Source organism: Rhinolophus sinicus, linkage group LG04, assembly GCF_036562045.2.
Source record: "Rhinolophus sinicus isolate RSC01 linkage group LG04, ASM3656204v1, whole genome shotgun sequence".
NCBI lineage: Eukaryota > Metazoa > Chordata > Mammalia > Chiroptera > Rhinolophidae > Rhinolophus > Rhinolophus sinicus.
Window position 1 is genome coordinate 161693827 of NC_133754.1, and position 21692 is coordinate 161715518.

At 36.2% G+C, this 21692-nt stretch overlaps 1 protein-coding gene across 2 annotated transcripts in view; it reads left to right on the plus strand.

Moving 5' to 3' along the window:
* Nucleotides 1–21692, plus strand: part of INVS (inversin) — a 117553-nt gene that overhangs the window by 14599 nt on the left and 81262 nt on the right. For both annotated transcript variants that reach the window (XM_019729227.2, XM_019729229.2), the window contains exon 3: nt 440–606. In XM_019729227.2, coding sequence (XP_019584786.2) covers nt 440–606 — 167 coding nt within the window. The remainder of the gene's footprint in view (nt 1–439; nt 607–21692) is intronic.

Sequence of the window (21692 nt, forward strand, 5' to 3'; positions counted from 1 at the left end):
TCCATATTATCTAAAATGGAAAGCCAACTATGATTCATTTTTGTATCTCTCAGAAACATACCACATTGCCTAGTGTATGCCCTTCCCTAAGTATTTGTTGACAAAAGAAAGGAGTGAGGGAGGAAAATGAGTAGCTTCGTTATCTCGAAATGTTAATTTAGCATAACATAGTAGTTAAGAATATGACCAAGAGTCAACAATCATTTTGAATTTTAGCTGTACCACCTACTTTCAGTATAATATACAAAAGTTACTTAACGTCTCTGAGTCTCAGTTTCCTGTATTATACGGGTGGTAATAGCTATCTCATAGGGTAAGCAAAATGAGATAATGTATTTAATGCATTTAGCATTTAGTGCTTGATAACAAACAGTAAACGTAGTTCCTAGTCATAGTAGTAATTACAATGATCAAATATCACTATTTTTTATACTCACAGGAAACTCTGCCCTTAAAGACAAAGAAGATCAGTTTGGGAGAACACCACTTATGTATTGTGTGTTGGCTGACAGACTGGATTGTGCAGATACTCTCCTGAAGGCAGGAGCAGATGTGAATAAAACTGACCATAGCCAGAGAACAGCCCTCCATCTTGCAGCTCAAAAGGTGAGATTTAAAATTAGTTTGAAGTATAAACCTTTTGTGTGCTACTTATCAATTGCTTAATGGAACTGTACAATGGACAGATGATAGAAAAATCACATGTACATGACTCTTAGTTTCATATGTTTTCTGTAAAAACAGTCTTTAAGCTGCAGATAAGATAGTAAACCACAATCATCAGTGACTACTGTCACTTATCCAAGTTCTTCGAACAATAGAATTTACTTTATGATCTAAGATTAAGTCGGGAAAAAGGAATCAAAATTATATGTACAGTACGATTAAACTATGTTACAAATCAATTTATGCATGGGGGAAAAGTAAAGACAAAAGAAAAAAGAACCCAAACAAACCCCACTAAGATGTCAGTAGTAGTGGGTTTAAACATTGGGAATATATATGAATTTTTATACTTTTTCACTGTTTAAAATTTTTCCTTTAATTAGTATTACTTTTACAAGAAAAATCTGTAATCTCTTAAAATAAGTGGTATTGGGGGCATAAAATAAATTTATTTTCTGAATATATTTTCAGCTTTTTATGATTTCAAGTTTTTAAAGGCATTGTCAAGAGCTCAGATTTTTAAAATTAAACATATCAAAAAAATGAAATGGGAAGCTTTACTAAATTTACTTAAAGACTTATTTCCCTGAAAACTATTTTCCCGCATAAAATTTCTGTGTATAAAATATATTGTTATTGCCTGGTATTTTCCTTTTTGTTATTTTAGACGTATATTTTTTTAATAAAAGGCAATGGAAATTAGTTAGATCCAGCAGAAACTATTAGTGTTATTTCCCACTTAAAAATGTGAACCAGATAAAGCATATTAATTGAGGGGTTAGAAAAATACCTGTTCATTAGTTGAGTACATAAAAAAAGACTGACATTAAGATATATTACTGAATGTGCTAGCTATATGCTCCTATCAGTCGCATCTGTCAGGTTAGTTCCAAAGCTACTGCTCTTGAATTTGCATTTCATTATAGTAATTTTTTTAAACTCTCCCTCATTTTGAATCTCACTTTTAACTGCTTCTCGGATATCTATAACCTTTCACCTAGACTTGTCAGCTATTAAAATTATTCACTCGGGAGGGGTAACTCCATTTAACTTGCTATCATAAAAAAGTAAACATTTCATATTTGAAATAGCCTCAATATTAAGAATTTGATAGTTAGATTTTTTTATTGTGATTCATTTGAGTTTAAAACTCAACTTCAAAAATGTTAAGTTGGAGGAACCTAAGTTAATATCAGTGGATCATGTGAAGGGAAAATGAGGATTTAAATTGGTGATCAACAGTATGACAGTTTTGTAGAGGTATAATTGAAAATGAGTAATATATCTTTAGGCTATACTAGCATTAGTAGAATTTCCAGAACAAGGATGGTAATAATTCTTTAGTGCTCTGTCCCTATCAAACCTGGGTATTGTGTTTGATTTTGTGCTTCATACAAAAGCACCCTTATTAAGAAGCCAGGATAGTATAGATCAGGCAGGAACAAGACGGTGAAGGATCTAGAAATAATTTTCAAAGAATACTTGGAGATGATATGTCCCAGGTGTGTAGCACACCCTGCCTCTGATCAGACAGTACAATCACAAATGCTTTTTAGAGAAAACATCTTCACCTTAAACTTCTAGGATTCCCTCATATTAAAATAGATCAAACAAGATCTCACAGTGAAATACATGAGGAAGCAATCTACCACAAATGAGAACAAAAACAATAAGTAGATTTATTCCATCAAAAACATCAGATATTGGCATCATTGAAAACACAATATAAATAACCATTGATGGAATGTTTAAGGATATAAAAGAAGAAATCATAAAAATGAGCAATCCATAATAGACTTTCATAACTAGGCATAAATTCTGGCCATAACTACGTATTTTAGAATAACCCAGGGGTGTCCAAACTGCGGCCCGTGGGCCAACTGCGGTCCACAATCCATTGTTAATTGGCCCGCAGCAAATTCCAAAAATATATTTCGTTTACTTAAATAAACCAGGTGAACCAATACGTACTTCACCTCAAGTGAGTGGCCCGGCTGTTTGTGTATTTTACCGCATATGGCCCTCGGTGAAAACCGTTGAAAAAAGTTTGGACACCCCTGGAATAACCCATCTGCCAAAAACATCTCCAAAAACTGAACAAAATATATACAGCACATTGTTTGAAGACACTGAGAACAATCAGCACAGGCAGTATCTAAGAAACTACGATCATTCAGAGAAGGGAAGCCCCACATTCGTCTGGCCTTTTTCGTTTAAGGCATTTTCCAAATTGGAATCCAAAAGAATAAGACCCTAGCAGGAAGCAGGAATCTTAGGCTGAGAAACCTGGATGGAGTTTGGAGTTAGCAGTGCCTGGGACTTGCAGGGCAAAATCCTGGAGAGAAGGGGGCTACAGAGAAGGAACCCAAAAACTTGGGTACAAATTCCTCACAAATCATTAGCAAATTCCTAAACTGTGCTTTTATAGGGCAAGGCTCTCAGAAACCCAGCAATAAACAATTGCTGGGACTCTAAAGACCTAAACAGAAATAGTTTTAAAATTATCCTATATTATCTCTTCTATTTAAGTCATTTAATATATAACAACTAGATTTTTTTGTGTCGGGATCCATTCTCACTTGAAAACATATGAATAATTAATTTTCTCAGAACAACCTAGCTCATTAATTTTTAGCCATTTACTATCCGATGTGGGCCAATGCCAGGGTTTTATACTGTGCAATTCCTATCCTATTTTTTAAAATTATACCAGGGGTGCCAAAAAAATGTATACACATGATTAGTATTCATCTTTTGTTATCGGTATATATTGCGTATTGCAATTTTAATAATTCTTTCCTTTCTTAAAATGTGTATATATTTTTTGGCACCCTCTCTCTATATATTTCTTTTAAATAAAATTAGCTGAGGTTTCATTTGGTATTTTGGTCCTTGTCTGTCCAAGATTAATTATATTTTTTTAAATGAAAGGTCCTGACTACTAGGGAAACACTTAGGAAATATGAAAATGAAAGTTACAGGATCAAGTACTTTAGGCAGACTAATATGGCAACTAAAGCTACTTTGGAAGAGAAAGAGAATGGAGGTACATAGAAACATATTATAGTTCAGACCAGTAGACAGGAGGAGTTGGATCCAAGAGATATATTGTGGAGGTAGAACTATTCATTCAAACAGTAGTTGCCAAATGTCTACTATGTAGTCATGACTATATACCTAGAAAAAAACATGAAAAATGAATCACATGTGTCTGCTATAAATAAGTACCGTCAGTACCAATCCCTATTAACCTTCAGTTCCTTTGTTTAGTGAACCTCTGATATATCAGATGTCAAATATTCTGTTCAGGTATTTCCTATTCCATTATGTGTGAATGCAGAAGTGTGCTATTTATGTAATCATCAATATTCACATATATTGCATGCATGCATTCATTCAACATATGTTAAAACAGGTCCTGTGCCAGACCTTGGAATACAAAGGTGAAAGACATGATTCCTGCTCTTAAGCTGTTTACAAAGATCATGGATAAAGATATCAAGTGATGATTAAAGCTGGTCTATGTGCCTTACAATACCTAAGTGTTTTATATTAACAGCCATGACATGTAAATAGTGATTATTATTGACCTGAAGATCAGTCATTCTCATATGTTATTTGCTATGTTTTTGCTTTTTTGTGTGATAGTGAACTATATACTATGTTATCTTTCTTGAAGATGGTTAATAGGAAAACTCATGTTCCCCATAACATTTTGTTCATGTCTCTATTAGAGCCCATTATCTTGTATTGTAATCATTGCTCACCTGTCTCTTTCACGCGAGATTGGAGCTCCAGGCAAGAACCTTGTTTTATTTATTTTGAATCCCCCAGAATATAACACAGTGTCTGACATGTCTTGGTTGAATGAATGAATGCATGGTATGCTACGTGTATAGAAAGTCATTATTAATACAAATGTTAGACATTTTGTTTATTAGAAACATTTATCCACTTTCAAAATACATATATGGGAAAAATCTTATTCTACTCTGGTGATTGGCTTAGTTTTTTGACACATATTCACTTCTCTGGAAACAAATTGCTGTTAGACCAAGCAGCTAAGGAAATGTTACCCATGAGAATAAAATTAATCTCAATCTACTGAACATCTGTACCTAATTTGTTTTTCATTTAGTACCCTCAGTTTAATCCAAGAAAGCAATCAGTCATACCTTTCCTGGGTTCTTACAAAAGATATCTAATTGTTAGAATTGTTTTGCTCAAGGGAAACTACTATTTCTCTGACTTCCACAGATACATTTATTTGTTAATAAAGATACAAAAGCTTTAGCATTCTTACTGAGTGTTCATAGTTATGCATTTTTAATCTTCCAGGAGGTTATTAATTTGGCTTCAAAAAGATTAAGACTACCCTCTTTGAAAAATTAGATCATGCTCAATGCAAAAATTAAAGAAACTTCAGGTTAAGTTTTTGTTTTTTTTCTGGTTTAAATCAAAACCAGAATTCTCTATTCATCAATGAAAACTGAATGTTAATTTTCAGTTTTCAAAATATGTTAAAATATGTTTCTATGTGAATGATTTACCAAAAATGAAGAAGCGTAGAAAACCTTTGAAACCTCTCAAGGAAACTTAATACCAGGTGACAGTATTAGGTTTCCTTATTGTACACACACTCACACTTGCACACATACACACCAAGCAATCCACGCTCCCCAGGCCCCTTCAACTCCATGTTCCTGTATTCCCTCTCAGTACATGTACACCTCTACCATAACTCCTTACCTACCACTGCTAATCACTTACCTGTATTTCACCCCTTCTAATGCTATTTGAGGGCAGAGGCCATGTCTTATTGATTTTATAGTTCCAGTCTTAGCACGGCTCCTGCCATTTAATTGGGATTCAGTTGTTAATACATGAATGAAGGAATGAACCACTCAGTCAATAAATGTGAACATCAGATGAATTTGTTATGAATGGTATGGTCTTCAAAATTGTTGAAGTTTAAATTAATAGTTGTACTTTTCATTACCCACTCACCTCATTATAATTTGGTAAGTAGGATTTTACAAGACTCCGTAAGCTTAATTTCTCAACAGATATCACTCTTGTATGCCTCAATTTCTTCATCTATAAAATGGGATAATACTTTCCCCTATTTGCTGTGTAGAAAAGATGAACCCTTAGCTATAAAGCATTTTGCTTGTTAGGGAAATATACTCTCCAAGAGTGGAAGTTATCAAATGAAACAAAAACAAAGAAAAGAGTGTAAGTTATCAATGTTATTGCTATTAATCATACTGCAATACAAGTGTAAACATGAAATTGCTCTTTGGGAATCAGTAGATGTCAGAGATAGAAAGGTCCTTGAGGATCTTCTTAGTCCAATTCATCATTGGATGAAGAGATTGAGTCAATTCTCCTTTCAATTTTCTTAATACATTATTCATCGTTTTCTATGCCTTTGCATATACCAGAATGTTTTTTGTCTTGTTTTTTAAACTAATTATTTTAAACATATAGATAAGAATTGAAAGTAGTATTAAAACACTGTGTACCTAATATTCAGAAGCGATAAAACTGGATTTTAAGAATTTGCTTCTGATTTTTTTAATGAAATAAAACAAGCTTGAAGTTTTTTATTTATATTCCAAAGTCCCATTCCCCTCTTTTTCTGCCTCCTCAATCTATCTTAATGTTTATGGTTTCAATTCCCATGCATATTTTTCTACCACACACACACACACACACACACACACACACACACACACAGAGGGTGCCAAAAAAATGTATACACATTTTAAGAAAGGAAAAAACTGTATTAAAATTGTAATACTCAAGATATGCTGATAACAAGAGATGAATACAAGTCATGTGTATGCATTTTTTGGCACCGCTACAAGATTTAAGTGTGTAAAATAACATTTTATATATGTAAATATGTACATATTTGACTTAATATCATGTTTTTGAGATTTATTCATGTTGAAACTATGCAGCCCTTGTTCACAAAGATTGTATCCAAATGTTCAAAATACACATGAAAAGGTGCTCATCATTATTAATTAGGGAAATACAAATTTAAAATCATAGTGAGATACCACCACACAACTATTTGTATTAGAACGTCTAAAATGAAAAAGTCTGGCAGTATCAATTGATGGTAAAGATATGGAACAACTGGAACTGTCAACTATTTTTGGTGAGAATGTAAGTTGGTGCATTCCCTCTCGAAAACTGACTATTTCAACTAAAGCTAAACACACACACACACACACACCCCCAACATCATTGCAGTTCACACCCCAACCTCAATAATATCTAAGAGAAATAAGTGCTTCTTTCCAACAAAAGACACGTATGTATATGATAGCTTTATTTATAATAGCAAACATTCTTAATAGCACAGGCAACCCAAATGCTTATCAACAGACAATGGGTAAATAAATTGTGGTATATTCCTACAGTGGAATACTACATAATAAAAAAAAATGAACTGCAGATACATTCAACCACATGAATGAATTTCATAGACATCATGTTGAGTGAAAGAAGTCAGACTCATATGCCAATACATATGAATTTCAAGAACAGATAACACTATATGGCGATTCAAATCAGATTTGTGATTAGCCAAGGGATAGGCTTTGACTGAAAAGGCCTGAGGAAGCTTTCAGGGGTACAGGAAATGTTCCATATCTTGATCTGTGTGTTGGTTACCTAAAATTTTATCAATCTTTACACTTGAGATTTATACTCTCTAATTGTATGTGTCACACCAATACAAATATAAAAATGGTGAAATTTTCAGAAATCAGTGACTATGATTTGTAGGTAGGATAAGGGAGAATGGAATCAAGAATGGTTCCTGGCCTAGGCTTTTAAGCACTTAGGTTGCATTTCCCCAGCCTTAGCCTCAGGAACTGTATGCAATCATGTATCTATACTCTAACCCAGTGGTTCTCAAATTTGAACAGGAGTCAAAATCACCTGGAGTTGTTTAGTGGGTACTTCTAGGCTTCTCTGTGGCTGTATTCACTCAGTGCATTTAAAAACAATTTAATAAGTACACACTTGACCACAAACTGTGTAGCCAGTGGGTATCTGAAGAGTAAGCAAATAAGGTTTTAGCTGTTGGTGTGCTTCTAAAAGAAAGCACCAGAAGACATTTGCAATGCCATTACTTAGAAACGTATGAAGGTCTGAGTGTATGAAAGAAACCCTTATGTTCTGGAATCTTAATGCTCTCTCAAGAAGTCTCTGGACTTAGATGGGCAATGTTAGTTACAGTTCACCCCATTTGACTTCAGCCCTACCTCGGCTGCCTTTTCCAGGTAGGCCAAGTCCTAATCTAAAGAATCTTTGCTTCATTGCATTCTAACTTTTACATTGCAAGTAGCATCAAGTTTGTCCTCTTCTGAGTATTTAGAAACTACCTCTAAACCTGTCCTCTGGTTTCCCAGTTTAGAAACTGATTTCAAATATTTAGGATCTTACATTTAAATGAGTGTTCCAGCCAAAACCGGAGTTAGTCTGTTTTTAAACAAATCTGAGAATTGGAGTAAAAACCTGTCTGCCCTTTAATATTTTGATTATACTTAATGTACTTTTACTTGCATGGATGAAATTTACAGTCACGAGGAACAACATGCCAACAAATCTTGATTGAAATCACTGTTTTGGATTTTTCTAACATAGCTCTAATAAGGAAAAAATATTTCATTTAGTTTCATAGAAGCTTCATTGCAGTTAGAATAGTTGAATATTACCTATTTTCTATATGAGTGAACTGAGTTTGAATTCTTCAAAGCCACTTTGTCACTTGTAGAATCAGAAATTATTTTGTTTTGCTGATTCTCAGCTCAGTGCTCCCGATAAAGCTTCACTGAAAGACAACTTACATGCTCTTCTGCAGCTTGCTCTCTCAGTCTCTGGTTTTTCTATCTTAGAGTAATTCCCAAATCCAGTTTCCCAGTCAAACCCCCAAAGAAGTACTTAAGGGTTTCTTTCTCGTGGGCCAGATTCAGAATTTGAACCAAGAGCTTCTGCTTTTAGGTCCAGTGTTTTTTCTTTATGACACAATACCTCTCAAATAAAATAGAGCAGACTTGCAGATTTTAAAATCTCTGTGGCTTGAAGAATTTTGTTTTGAATATGATCATATTTCCTACAACCATATTCATTTCCTAATCATCTTTATCTCTTCACTGACCCCCACTTTTACGAAGTTATGAAAATACAAGCATCTGCTTTCCATGAATAGATTAGAGATCCCCACAAGCCTAGATTCCCATGGAAACCAATCAAAAACTAAAAGGAAAAGAAAGATTATATATTGAATTTCCCTGAGACCTGCAGCTTGTTTTTCATTAGACTCATGCTGATTTCTTTTAAACTCTGGGCAGAAGGCCAGTGAATATTTTTTCAGCTGATAAAAAGAAACTTCAGATCTATTTACTTTCATTTAAACTTTAAAAAATTAATTTTGTATATAACATTGTGGAGGAGGAACAAATTTTTCTCTACCCTTCTAGGTTCTTCTGCCTGGTCAAATAATTAAATCTACTTGAGAAAAATTCACAAGAGAAAATAACCAAATTTAATTACATACATAATTTGTTTATATGGGAACCTCGCAAACATGAGAGAGTCAGAGACCCCACATACGTGAGAGATTCAGAGACAGAAAGTTAAAGTAAGGTCTATATGACGTTCTGAGCTAAGTATGAGGTAAGGCACCTTGGGGCTGCAGAGGGGAGAAAGTCACTTGCAGGACTGTAAGAAGAGCAGATGTTCAGTAATTAGAAGTTTGCCCTGCCACATAGATAAATCATGAAAAGTTATTTCTGGTAATAACTCTTATTATGGGCAAGACCCCAAATTTAAATTCTTTAAGGGAGAGGTAAAAGTTTCTCATGAGCCCCCAAGGTCTCCATTGCCTTCAGCTCAAAATCATTCACATGCCAAAATGGGACATCTTGGGGAGGCCTGTTCTGAACCCCTTCAACATCAATTCCAAAGAAAACTTGAGCGTTAATTTTCTAATTACCTACTTACGTCATAGGACCATATTTGTTTATATAATTTCCTCGTCTTTTTTTTTTCCTACTCATATTTTACTGTTCAAAACAGAGAGAGAGAGAATCGGAGGGCCTATTATTTTGAGGCTGGATTTTGTCAGTGCCTGGGCACATTTTCCCCATGACCAGTCCTAGGGCTTTTTACATCTCCTTTGACTGTTAAGCTTTTACAAAGCCCAAATAATCATTTACTAATACGATAACAAAAAATAACGAAAATGCCAAAGTAAGGGGGAATCAAGAAAGCCAGGGAGGAGGCGACTGGGGAGAGCAGTGGCCTGTGAATTTAAATAAGGCAGCCAAAATCATCTTCATTGAGATGTGGACATTTGAAACAAGACTTGAAGGAGATGAGGAAGTTAGCCATGTGAACAGCTGAGGGAAGAACTTGCTTTCGTTTCAGGCAGAAGGAACAGTCAGAACACCTTAAAATGGGAGCACGACCGGAATGTTTGAGGAATTTCAAGAAGGCCAATGTGCTTAGAATGAGTGAGCCAGGGGAGAGCAGTAGGCGATGAAAGACATGGTGGCTAGATCCTACAGGGCATTTTGGCCATCATCAGGAATATGTTTTACTCTGAATGGGACAAGGAGGCATCGGAGGGTTTTGAGGAAAGGAGGGACATGATCTGACATACGTCTTGATAAAATAATTGTTCTGGCCAAGTGAAGAAATTTTTCTTCAGGTTTACTCTTATCTGTTCCTTCATTCCTTCTTCATATAATGTACTTTCAAGACTCCTCCCCATCCTAATCCCTTTTACCATATTTGCACACAATTACCTAAATTCCCCTGAAATAAGACTCCTGGAACAGAATGCAGTGCCGGTCTGATGTACATTAACCTTTTGGGAACTAAATACAGTTGTTTCATGTTTAAGGTTTTTTCAAATAAAATCTCCAAGTCTGCTTTATACTTATTACTGCTTAAAGTAATCCTGTTTTTATGTTGTTGTGGTTCTGGACCCAAGTGTAGCATCTTATTGCATCCATATTTAATCATTTTTTTGAACTTCCCAGACTTACTTAGGTAGAGTTTACCATTCCCTCCTTTGCCCTCCAGTACCTTTGTGCCACTGTTATATCACCTGTCACACTGAAAAATATTAATTTGTTTACACATTTGATTTCCCTACAGACAATGGGCATCTTCATATCAGGAAGAGTATCATGGTCATCTTTTTTGTTTGCAGGGCCTAGTAGTTAACAAATACTAGGTGAATGCTTGGTGAATTGAATTGGGTTCATCATGCAACCTGTCACGGTCCTCCTGATTCTTGAGTTTGTCATTCAGTATAGTTGTCATCTCTCCCACATATGAGTCACCAGAATTCTCATCCTAATCTTTGATATCAAAATAGATCCTGCCTGCAGAAAGTTTAATCAGTGCAATACTACTTCTAAAATTAGCTTCACCAATTTAAAACACTGTTTTATTCTTTCCTTGTTCTTGTCTATACAATGTCATCAGTGGTAACTAGGCTTCTTGAAAAATTTTGTATGACCTGTCAGAGTCTACTTGTTCGCCCTTTCAGCTCTGATGAGTATGTAATTCATTTATTCAACAAATAAATTTTTAGTATTTAATATGTGTCAGGCATTGTACAATATGTCTTGAAGTATTAAATTCAATCTGTGTCTAAATATTTAAAGTCCTTCAGATTCTGAAGTTAACATTTCGCCAATAAAACTAGTCATTTTCGAGAAATGTATTGAGTATACTCAGTTTATCTCAAATAATGTTAGATTTCAGAAGATATGGTTTATATCCTTTTAAATTTTTTATTCAAATCCTTTCTATCTCTTTGTGCTTCATCAGACTGACTCTTTGCAAACCATTTGTTAGGAATTTGAGCTAAAATATCAGACTATACTTTGAAGTTATTCCTGTAGACGTCTAACCATGTATGCAACTGGTCATTTTAGTGTTGTGCAGAGTGTAAACTAGTATAATCTGTGTGTGTTTGTGTCCATGTGCACACAGGTGCATGCTTTAAACTGTTATTTAATTGAATGGTAATGTGCATACATATTATCAAATGTTAAATATACCATGAAGGTTTAATCTTCGTGTGCATTATCTAGGAATAGGGAAAACCTTTTATCTGTGAATCAAAACATAGATGCTATAGGAAAAATATTAATAAGTATGGCTACATAGAAATAAGAATGACTTTCCCCTCTCAGAAAACATCATAAACAAAGAAAAAGACAAACTGAGAATCAATATTTATGTACAAGTTATATCATCAACAAAGGATTACTATCCCTAAAAATAAAATGGAGAAGAAAAAAACAAATGACTCTATTTAAAAAAGGAGCAAGAGGTATAAATAGATAGTTCACAGAAAAGGAAATGCAAGTGGCCCTTAAATGCGTAAAATATGCTCACGTTGTTCATTGTAAGAGAAATGCAAGTTAAAATTACAATGAGATAACATGTTTTTTATGTGTCAGGCTGACAAAAGTCTAAAAGTTTGGCAGTGTGCTCTGATGGCAGAACTATAGCTGGACGGAATGAAAAGTAGTTACCACCCCTATGGAGGGAAACTTAATGATATCCTGCAAAATTAGCTAGCCTATGCATTTACCTTTGACTCAACATTTCCTCTCCCAAACATACACTGGTAAAAATAAGAAATGATGTATGTACGAGGCTATTTAATTGAAGCATTATTTGTAAAAGAAAAAGCATAAAGGGAATGTTTTGTTAGGCGATTGACTGAATAAGAGTATTCCACACAATGGAATGCTATGTAGCTGTAAAAAGTGATGAGAAATATTTTTATGTAATATTTTAAAACAATATCCTGGAGTGAATAAAAAGTGTGGAATATTATGTAGGACTTATAATTCAGTTGACAGTGAACAGGCTAGACTTGGAGTGCTGGGACTGAAGTTACAACATTGGCATGGGCAGAAAATGATGGCAAGTCCAACCAGAAATAATGGGTGATATCCCAGCAAGTGAATCTAAAGGGATCCTGGAGTCCAAAACATGCTGAGTTGTAGAGATGAGGAAAGTGAGTCATCTGTCACCGAGAACTCAGCCACAAAATTGAAAGAGCAAGTGAAGCATGACAACATAGCATTCCCTGGAAGAACTCACAAAAGACAAGACTTGGAAAAATTTGGATAGTTGGCAGGGTTTTTTATTTTTTTATTTTTTACAGGACTTTATTGGGGAACAGTGTGTACTTCCAGGACTTCTTTTTTTCCAAGTCAAGTTGTTGTCCTTTCAATCTTAGTTGTGGAGGGCGCAGCTCAGCTCCAGGTCAAGTTGCCGTTGCTAGTTTCAGGGGGCGCAGCCCTCCATCCCTTGTGGGAGTCAAACTGGCAACCTTGTGGTTGAGAAGGTGTGCTCCAACCAACTGAGCCATCCGGGAGGCAGCTCAGCTCAAGGTGCCGTGTTCAATCTTAGTTGCAGGGGCACTGCCCACCATCCTTTGTGGGAGTCGAACCAGCAACCTTGTGGTTGAGAAGGTGCACTCCAACCAACTGAGCCATCTGGGAGCTCAGTCAGCAGCAGCTCAGCTCAAGGTATCGTGTTCAATCTTAGTTGCATGGGGCGCTGCCCACCACCCCTTGTGGGACGCGAGGACCGGCAACCTTGTGGTTGAGACCCCACATGGCCCATGTGGGAATCGAACTGGCAGCCTTCGGAGTTAGGAGCATGGAGCTCCAACCACCTGAGCCACCGGGCTGGCCCCCAGTAGGCAGGTTTTTAAGTTAGTATATAAAAAGCATAATTGGATTCCCAGTGCCTAAGACCATAATACTGTTGAATGGATGGATGGATGGATAGATAGGCATCAATTTGCTAGACCTTGAGTTATAAGATTGGGACTAGATTACAGGAGCAAGATAGAAAACGCGGTTACATGATCTAGATCATAACATTAAGGCATCCATGCTGGCTTGACTCACTGATCTCACCAATGAGCTAGACCCAAAATTTTCCTTAATTAGGGTCAACGTAAGTTCCAAAGGTGGGGAAGGACAGCATGCAGACCACAATATCTAGAATCAGAAAAATTGAACATCCTTATCTTGTTCACCTTTTGAATGGCTAGAAAATCCTGCCCAGAGCCCTGCGGCAGACTTTCCTTCTATCTCTTTGACTCCCACACCTAATCCACTCTCTTGGCAAGGAAAATGAAACCACCATGATGGTTTATATCAGTCAAAGCCACTGTATGGATTTGTTGTGGGTCCAAGCTCTGGGGGACATAAGCACTTAGAGGAGGACCAACAAAAATCAGGGTTCTGTTATGCTGGAAGATGGGCATAGATGTTAGGCAGGCATTCTGGTGTCGCCACAGTTCCTTGGGACACTAACTGCTATATAAAGCAATGAACATAGGCCATCTTTGTGGAATTCCTTGCCCTTCCGCTCTAGGCTACAAAAAACACCAGCCATACCAACTCTGCTTACAGTGGGCGTGGCTTAACACCTACCCGACTTTGATGTCCCCCCTCCTGTTTTTTAGCAAATGTGGATATGTCCTCCTGAATGCTCCCAAATAAGGGAATTACCAAATTGCTTAGTTTTATATGTAACAAACATAGGCACCACCTAGCATGTTGCTCCACCCTTCAACCCACAATTTGGAGAAGTATAGTTGTAAAGAGCACTGGTCTGAAAAGCAAAGGATTCATTTAGTCCAAAGATAGTTATTTATTGAGCACTTACTAGTCATAAGGTACTGTCCTACATGTTTAGGATATAGCAGTGAACAAAGCAAAACAAATCTCTGTCTTCAAGAAACTTACATTTCGTTGGTGGAAAATAAATCAGTGAATGAGAGTTATAAAATACCTACAGTGTTATTTCAGATGGGGATACCTCCTACGGAAAAAAAAATAAAGCAGATCTAGAGCAAGGAGCCTAGGGGTTGCAAATATAAATAGGGTGATCAGAATAAACCTCACTTACGAATGTAACACTAAGCGAACATGTAACATTTAAGCGATCTAAAGGTGATGAGAAAAAGACCTTTCAGGGAGAGAGAATCCAAGTTCAAAGACCCTGAGATGGGAGCATGCATGGTATTTACAAGGAACAGTCAGCAAGGAGGCCACTGTGGCTCTAGTGGAGTGAGGATGAGGTCAGAGATCACGTAGGGCCTGTAGGATATTTAAAGATTCTGCTTTTACTCTGCGTGAGAGAGGAAGGTTATTGAAGTATTTGAGTACAGAAAATATGACCTAACATATTTTGAAAGACTCATTCTAACTGCTGTGCTGAGGGTAGACTGTCAAAAGGATGAGGGCAGATAAAGGGAGACTAATTAGGAAGCTGGGAGATGACGTTGGCTTGGACCAGAGTGGCAGTGGTTGGAGGTGATAAGACGTGGTTCAGTTTTAAATACATTTTGAACGTACTGATGGACCATGGAAATGAGAGGAGGAGTCAATGAATTTGACACTAAGGTTTTTTCTAAAGCCTCATTATCTTTTTAAATGTTTTATTACAGAGAACTTCTCCCCTTCCCATGTTGAAGCAAATCCCAGATATTATATCATTATATGAACATTTATTTCTAAAAGAAAATGAATCTTTTTAAGTATAACCATGGTAGTACTAAAAATTTAACAAGAATTATTTAAAATCATAGTATCATAAAATAGTTCATCAATGTTCAAATTCTAAGTTGTCTAACAACTGTTTTTATTTGTTTATTTACATTTCTTTGAATCAGGATCCAAATAAGGACTATATATTGTAATTGGTTTATGGCTTTCAAGTCTTTTTAATCTATAGATTTCTCCTCCATCTCTCTTTCTTTCTTTCTTTGTCTTACAATTTTTTTGTAATAGTGGCTTAACTCCTACCCTAACTTGATGTCTAATTCTAAACTGATTGTCTCAGTCTAGCCTGTATTGATTCTCTCTGGGTATAGTTAACTTGTCTGTCTTCTGTATTCTCTGTAAATTAGTTATTGGATCTATAGGCTTGATCTGATTCAGGTTCAACTTTTTTTAGCTAAACTACTTTATTATTATGATACATTTCTCATCAGGAGACACATGATGCTTCATTGTTTCTATGTTTGTGCCATTAGCAGTTACTGATGTTCAGTGCCTAAAGCCAGTTGCTTATTGGGAGTTGAAAAATGGTGATATTCTAATTCCACCATCCCTTCTATAATTATGAGCTGGAATAATTCATTGAAGAGAAACTTCCCCTTATCTATTATTAGATTACTCAATGGTACAGTTTATATAGAAAAGGAGGAATAAATCCTTGATTCTTTCTCTTTACCAGTTTTCAAAATAATGAGTTGATTTCCTGTGTCCTCCCATCATGACCACTTAATGTTTTTTCCTTTTTAATATCATAATGTACAAGGCATAGGATTGTTTATCATTTTAACATAGTTACGGTATGAATCCAATAACATTATTATCCTTAACTAACTGATATTCAAATTTCTCCATCTTTGGTTGTGAGAGGTCCTTCAGGGTGTTTTATGGGTAATTTTGACATGATCTTATTGTTTGATAGCTTCCTTGCTATCTGCTATGACCAGATATTCTTGGTTCATTTATATTTTTTGTTCCAGATCTGGAATCAGCCATTTCTTTTAAGAACTATGATTCCTTATGGTCAAAAAAAGAATTTGGAGACCACAATCTAGACTCTAGGTGGTGTTCATTGTTACCGGGTTGGTGATTGTTTCTAAGCCTTACAGCAGACACTGCTTGGAAATATTTTTGTCATAAAAATATGATTTTGTCACTTCCTATTCTAATTCAGGACTATGGTGTTTATTTTTAACTTAACCTTTTCTATCTTACATCTCTACTCCTTTTTCTCACCCAGCTGAGAATGATAGAATATCACATTGTGTAGATGAAGAAATGGGAACTCAGAGAGCTTGAGTCATTTTTCATGAAGTGGCAGAGCCCAGGATTCTAACATAGATATGACTCCAAAGTCTTTGCTTAGATTTGTCTTCTAAAAATTTGGCTTGACACAGCTCCCTTGCTTCAAAGCATGGCATTTTTCACAGAACTCCAGCTAGGGAATTCAATTCAACTAATAGGTCTTGAGCGCCCATTTTTATGCAAGATTCTGTTTTCTTGTATAAGACTGATGTCCATCAGCAAATCTTGTCAGCCTACATTCTGAAATTTATGTACAAGTCAACCACTTGTCAATGCCCCTTTGTCACCACCCTGGTCATAAGGACCAGTGTCTTGGATTGGATTAATGTGGGAGCCTTGTTTGGATTTTTGTAGGGGCCTCCTAACTGGCGTTCTGACTTCTGCTCTTGTCCCCTGCAGTCTATGCCTCTCACATCAGCCAGAATGATCCTTTGAACCTCAGGTCAAATCATGTCACTCCTCTGCTCCAGACCCTCCAAGAGTTTTCCATCTCAGAGTAAAAGCTCAAGGAATTCCTATTACTTATAATACCCTATATGTTTTGAGTCCCCTGTTATGTATATGATATCTTATTTCTAACCTTCCCCTTATTTTCTCTGCATAAGTGGCTCTGGCCTCAGTGCAGTTAGTTACTCCTAGAAGTGAAGAATGCTCTTGCCTCAAAGTTTTTGCAGTTTGCTCTTCCCTCTGCTAGGAAGTCCATCCCAAAGGGCATCTCTGTGTTTAACTCTCTCACTGTCATCAGTTCTTTACTCAAAAGCCTTTCCTGGCTATACTATCTAATACCCCTCACTTCTCACATTTCAGTCCCCCTACTCTGCTTTATTTCCTTTTCCTTTACTATCTAAAGTACTATATATATATATATATATATATATATATTTTAACTTATTTACCTTGTTTAATGTCTTTTACCCCACCAGAATGTCAGAGGTTTTTTTGGCCTGTTTTTTTCACTACTTTCTCCCTATTGCCTAGAACAGTGCCTGGTTGGTGGTCAAACAATATTTGTTGAATGAATGAGTATACTTCTAAAGTTACAGCTTTATTAATTTTCCCAGGTGGTCCAGCATTTTTTTCATTATGCATGTATTCTTGACTGAAAAATGTATGATGATAGTCCAGTCGTCTAATAGAATATTTTTTTAAAAGGAAGAATAGCTCTGCTTTGCTATCTGTCTTTTTCTGATGCAACCCTCTGCCCTCACCCCAATGACTCCTGCTTGTTCTTCATAGAATACTTCCTCTCTTGAGACTGCATATTTCTTTTCCTTTTCTTCCTTCGGGTGAAATAGCCACAGACTGTCCATTGGCGCTGACCCTCCTGGGAAAGTGAGCTAGTGCAGCCTAGTGGAGGGCCGGGGCCTGAGCATTTGCATCTCCAGAATGTTTGTATTGACAAATGGCAGCCAGTTATTGACATTTATGTCCCTTGGTGATACTTCAATTGGCTTATCTTTGCTGGTCAAATGCCTTAATTGTTCTGGCCTTTAATTCAGTCAAAGTTGGAGCTGGAGCAGAGGGGCAAGAGAAGGAGCCAGTCTAACCGAACATCAAACTTGAGCTGGGGGGCGGCTGGCAACGATCAGCCTGTCATAATGTTATGATTTGTTCATTTTTATACCATTTATTAGCCTTTACTTGTTGTGCCATTTGGCCTTCAGGGCAGATAAAGTGCTGTCTAATTTGGTAGGTTTGCTTCTGTCAGAGCAGCCTCGACAGGGAAGGTGTTAGCTGCAGTGACAAATAATCAATAGCTGTCGTTGTCATGAGGAACGTGAGCAGTTGGGCCTTTCATCTAGAGGATTAGAGGTCTAATTGGATTGCGAATAGGGAGGGTGGGCTGTTGGGTAACCTTGTCAGCCTTGTGAAGCTGTCAAATGTTGGCCTTATTCATGGTGAAGGGAATAAGGAACCATGTGTTTTCAGAATTGAGGAGGAAGGCATGTGAAAGCTCTTTTATACAAAGGAACAGATCCTGAAGTCGACTCAGCTAACACGTTCCCTTTTTTATTTGGTTAGATAGCCCTTTAGATAATAAAGCTATCTAACTTTAAATGCTATCTTCAAGCCCAGGTGTGCAAAACACCCGCATGGTACAAATCCACGTTTATACTGTAGTTGTTTGGTGTAGTGATCTATATGATATCAGTTAGGCAGATGTGGTTGATAGTCGTGTTCAAATCTGTTATGTACATATTGACTTCAATGAAAAAATTATTTTCAAAACATGTCCCGCTTACAGAAAAATTGCAAGTACAGTACAACAAACTTTATTTTTCCTGAACAGTGTGAGTGAATTGCTGACTTGATGCCTCATCACTTCCAAATGTTTTAGTGTGCCATTTTCTAGAAATAAGGACATTCCTCAACATTACCACAGTATCACCATCAAAATCAGATAGTGAGCATTGATACAGAACTACCATCTCATCTCATCCTCAGACTCCATTATTATCCCAGTAATATCCTTAAAGATTAAGTTCAGAATCACACCTTGCATTTAGTTTCTAAGTCTCTTTAGTCTCCCTCAATCTGGAAAAAGTTCCAGTGTTTCCTCAACTTTCACGGTGCTGACACATTTGAAGATTACAGACTAGATATTTTATATAATGCCCCTCAATTTAGGTTTGTGACATATGTTCACATAATTAAATTTATGGTATTCCTATTGGCAGAGATATCATAGAAGTGATGCTGTGTCCTTCTCATTGGATCTTATCAGGTGTCACACAATTTTGATTTTCCCCATTTCTGATGTTAACTTGCTCACTTGATTAAAGTAGTGCTTGCTTTTCTCCACTCTATTGGTACTCTTTCTTCTTTGTAATTATAAATATTTTGTGGGGAGGTACTTTAAAACTATGTAAATATTTTATTGTCTACTTTATCTGATATTAATGTAGTCACTCCAACTTTCTTATGATTACTGTTTCAGGCATACATTTTTTCCATGCTATTCCTTTCAACTTATCTGTGTCTTTATATTTAAAATGCATCTCTTGTAGACAGCATGAAGTTTTTTTTGTTTTTCGTTTTTTTCTAATGTGACAATATCTGCATTTTAGTTGGAATTGTTAGTCCATTTACATTTAATGAATTGTTGATATGGTTGCCTTTCAGTCTTCAATTTTGTTTATTTATTTTTTCTGTTTGAACCATCTGTTTTTGTTCCTCTCTACCTGTTTTCTTGCTCTTTTTTGGATTAATCAAATATTTTTTTATATTTTATCTTAGTTCCTCTATTGGATTTTTAGCTATGCCTAAGTATTATTTTTAAGGAGTTGCTTTAGGATTGACAATGTATACCTTTTACTTATCACATTGGAGTATTGTACTATTTCTCATAAAACTTAAGTCAGATATGTCATTCCATTGTCTTTTGGCCTCCATTGTTTCTGATCCACCATCATTCCTATTATTTCCATGTGTGTAATGGCTGTTGTTTACTGGTTTCTTTCTTTAGGTTTTGTTTTCAGCAGTAAAATCAAATGTAAAAAGTCCAGTGATTTGTACATTTCAGATAGTGTACTTTTCAGTTTAGAATTTCAGTTTGTTTTTTTTATAGTTTCATTTTATTTGCTGAGATTTCCTCATCTGTGTGACCATGATGACCATCTTTTCTGTTCAACTGTTATAACTGCTCTAAAGTCCTTGTGTGCTAATTTCAACATCCAGGTCATCTTGAGGTCTGTTTATATTAATTTTTTTTTTTCTTAACACTCAGTCCTATTTTTCTGTTTCTTTGCATGTACAGTAATTTTTATTATATACTCAGAATTTTGGAAGATAATTCTGTGACTGTTCATTCTTTTATCATCCCCCTAAAGAGTGTTGATTTTTTTTGTTTTTGTTTTTCTCAGGCAGTTAAAACTGGCTATTCTCACTGAACCTGTTTAGTATTTCAGTTTTTCCCATAGTCTTTAGTTGAATCTCTTAGACCTGTCCATTCTCTACAAGAAAAAAAAACAAAAAGTCTCCACTTTTAAGGCCTGGCTCTTCTGAGATTTCAGTGAAAATCCTGAGAGGTATACCAGGCTTAACTAGGTGGGACTCAACTCCAAGTTCTATCTTCTCTGCATTGGGTGGTAGCTGAAATCTCTGACAACTTTTCCAACCTTCCATTTTTTGGTTTCTGCAGACTTCTTGGTGTCTCCTCATGCCTTTGCAATTCAGGGGTCAGCTGAGTATTTTTGCGGTGTCTATATGCATTTGACGTCTCCCACGCTTTGGCTCATTTTTCCATCTGTTATTCCATCATCGTAATCCAGTCTGCCATAATCTATTGTCTAAACAACTGAAATAGCCTATCAATCTTCCTGATTCAAGTCTTTGTCTTCTTCAAACCATTCACCATGCTGCAGCCGGATTTCATTCACTCATTTACTCAATTGTCAAATAGTTGATGAGCACTCACCCAAAAGACAGTACTGTCAAGCAGTTAAGTTATTGAAGCTGTTAGGTTGGTTTGCCACAGAGGTTCAGCTGGTAAAAAGACCACAGGACCAAATTTATTTATATAGTCTATTACTCACAGTACAGTTGGCAGCGTGAGCTTTATGTTTGCATTGGTTCTCCTTGGCCCCAAGACCTGCAGGGGTGATGTGGAGACAGGTCCAGGTAGATGCTGCACAGACAGTGGGTCTCTGTCACACCTGAGGAAACATGAGCGTAGAAAACCCCCAATCTTACATCAGGGTTTCAGACAAACAAATCCAACCTTTGTCCCCAAGTGAGACATTATTTTTATTATTCTGGTTAGCAAGTCAAATCTATCCTCTGACCTGAAGGGAAATATTATCTTTAGCTTCCAAGGTCACTTGCTATACAGACATCCTTAAAAAGACAGTCTAGTTACTAGACATGTAGAAACAGGAGGGGGAATTGCCTCCAAAGAAATACAAGGACCAAAGTACAAAGCTTTGGTCAAGTTTGAGAGTGATTTCAGAAGTAAGAGAAATGTTTTCATCTATTCCCCGGGTCATTGTCATTTCATCCTTCCCCTTTCTATCTGCAAAGGAAAAAAGAAATCTCAATTACATGCTAATTATAAGCTTAAAGTTCCAAAGTAGTTTTTAAATCTTTCAT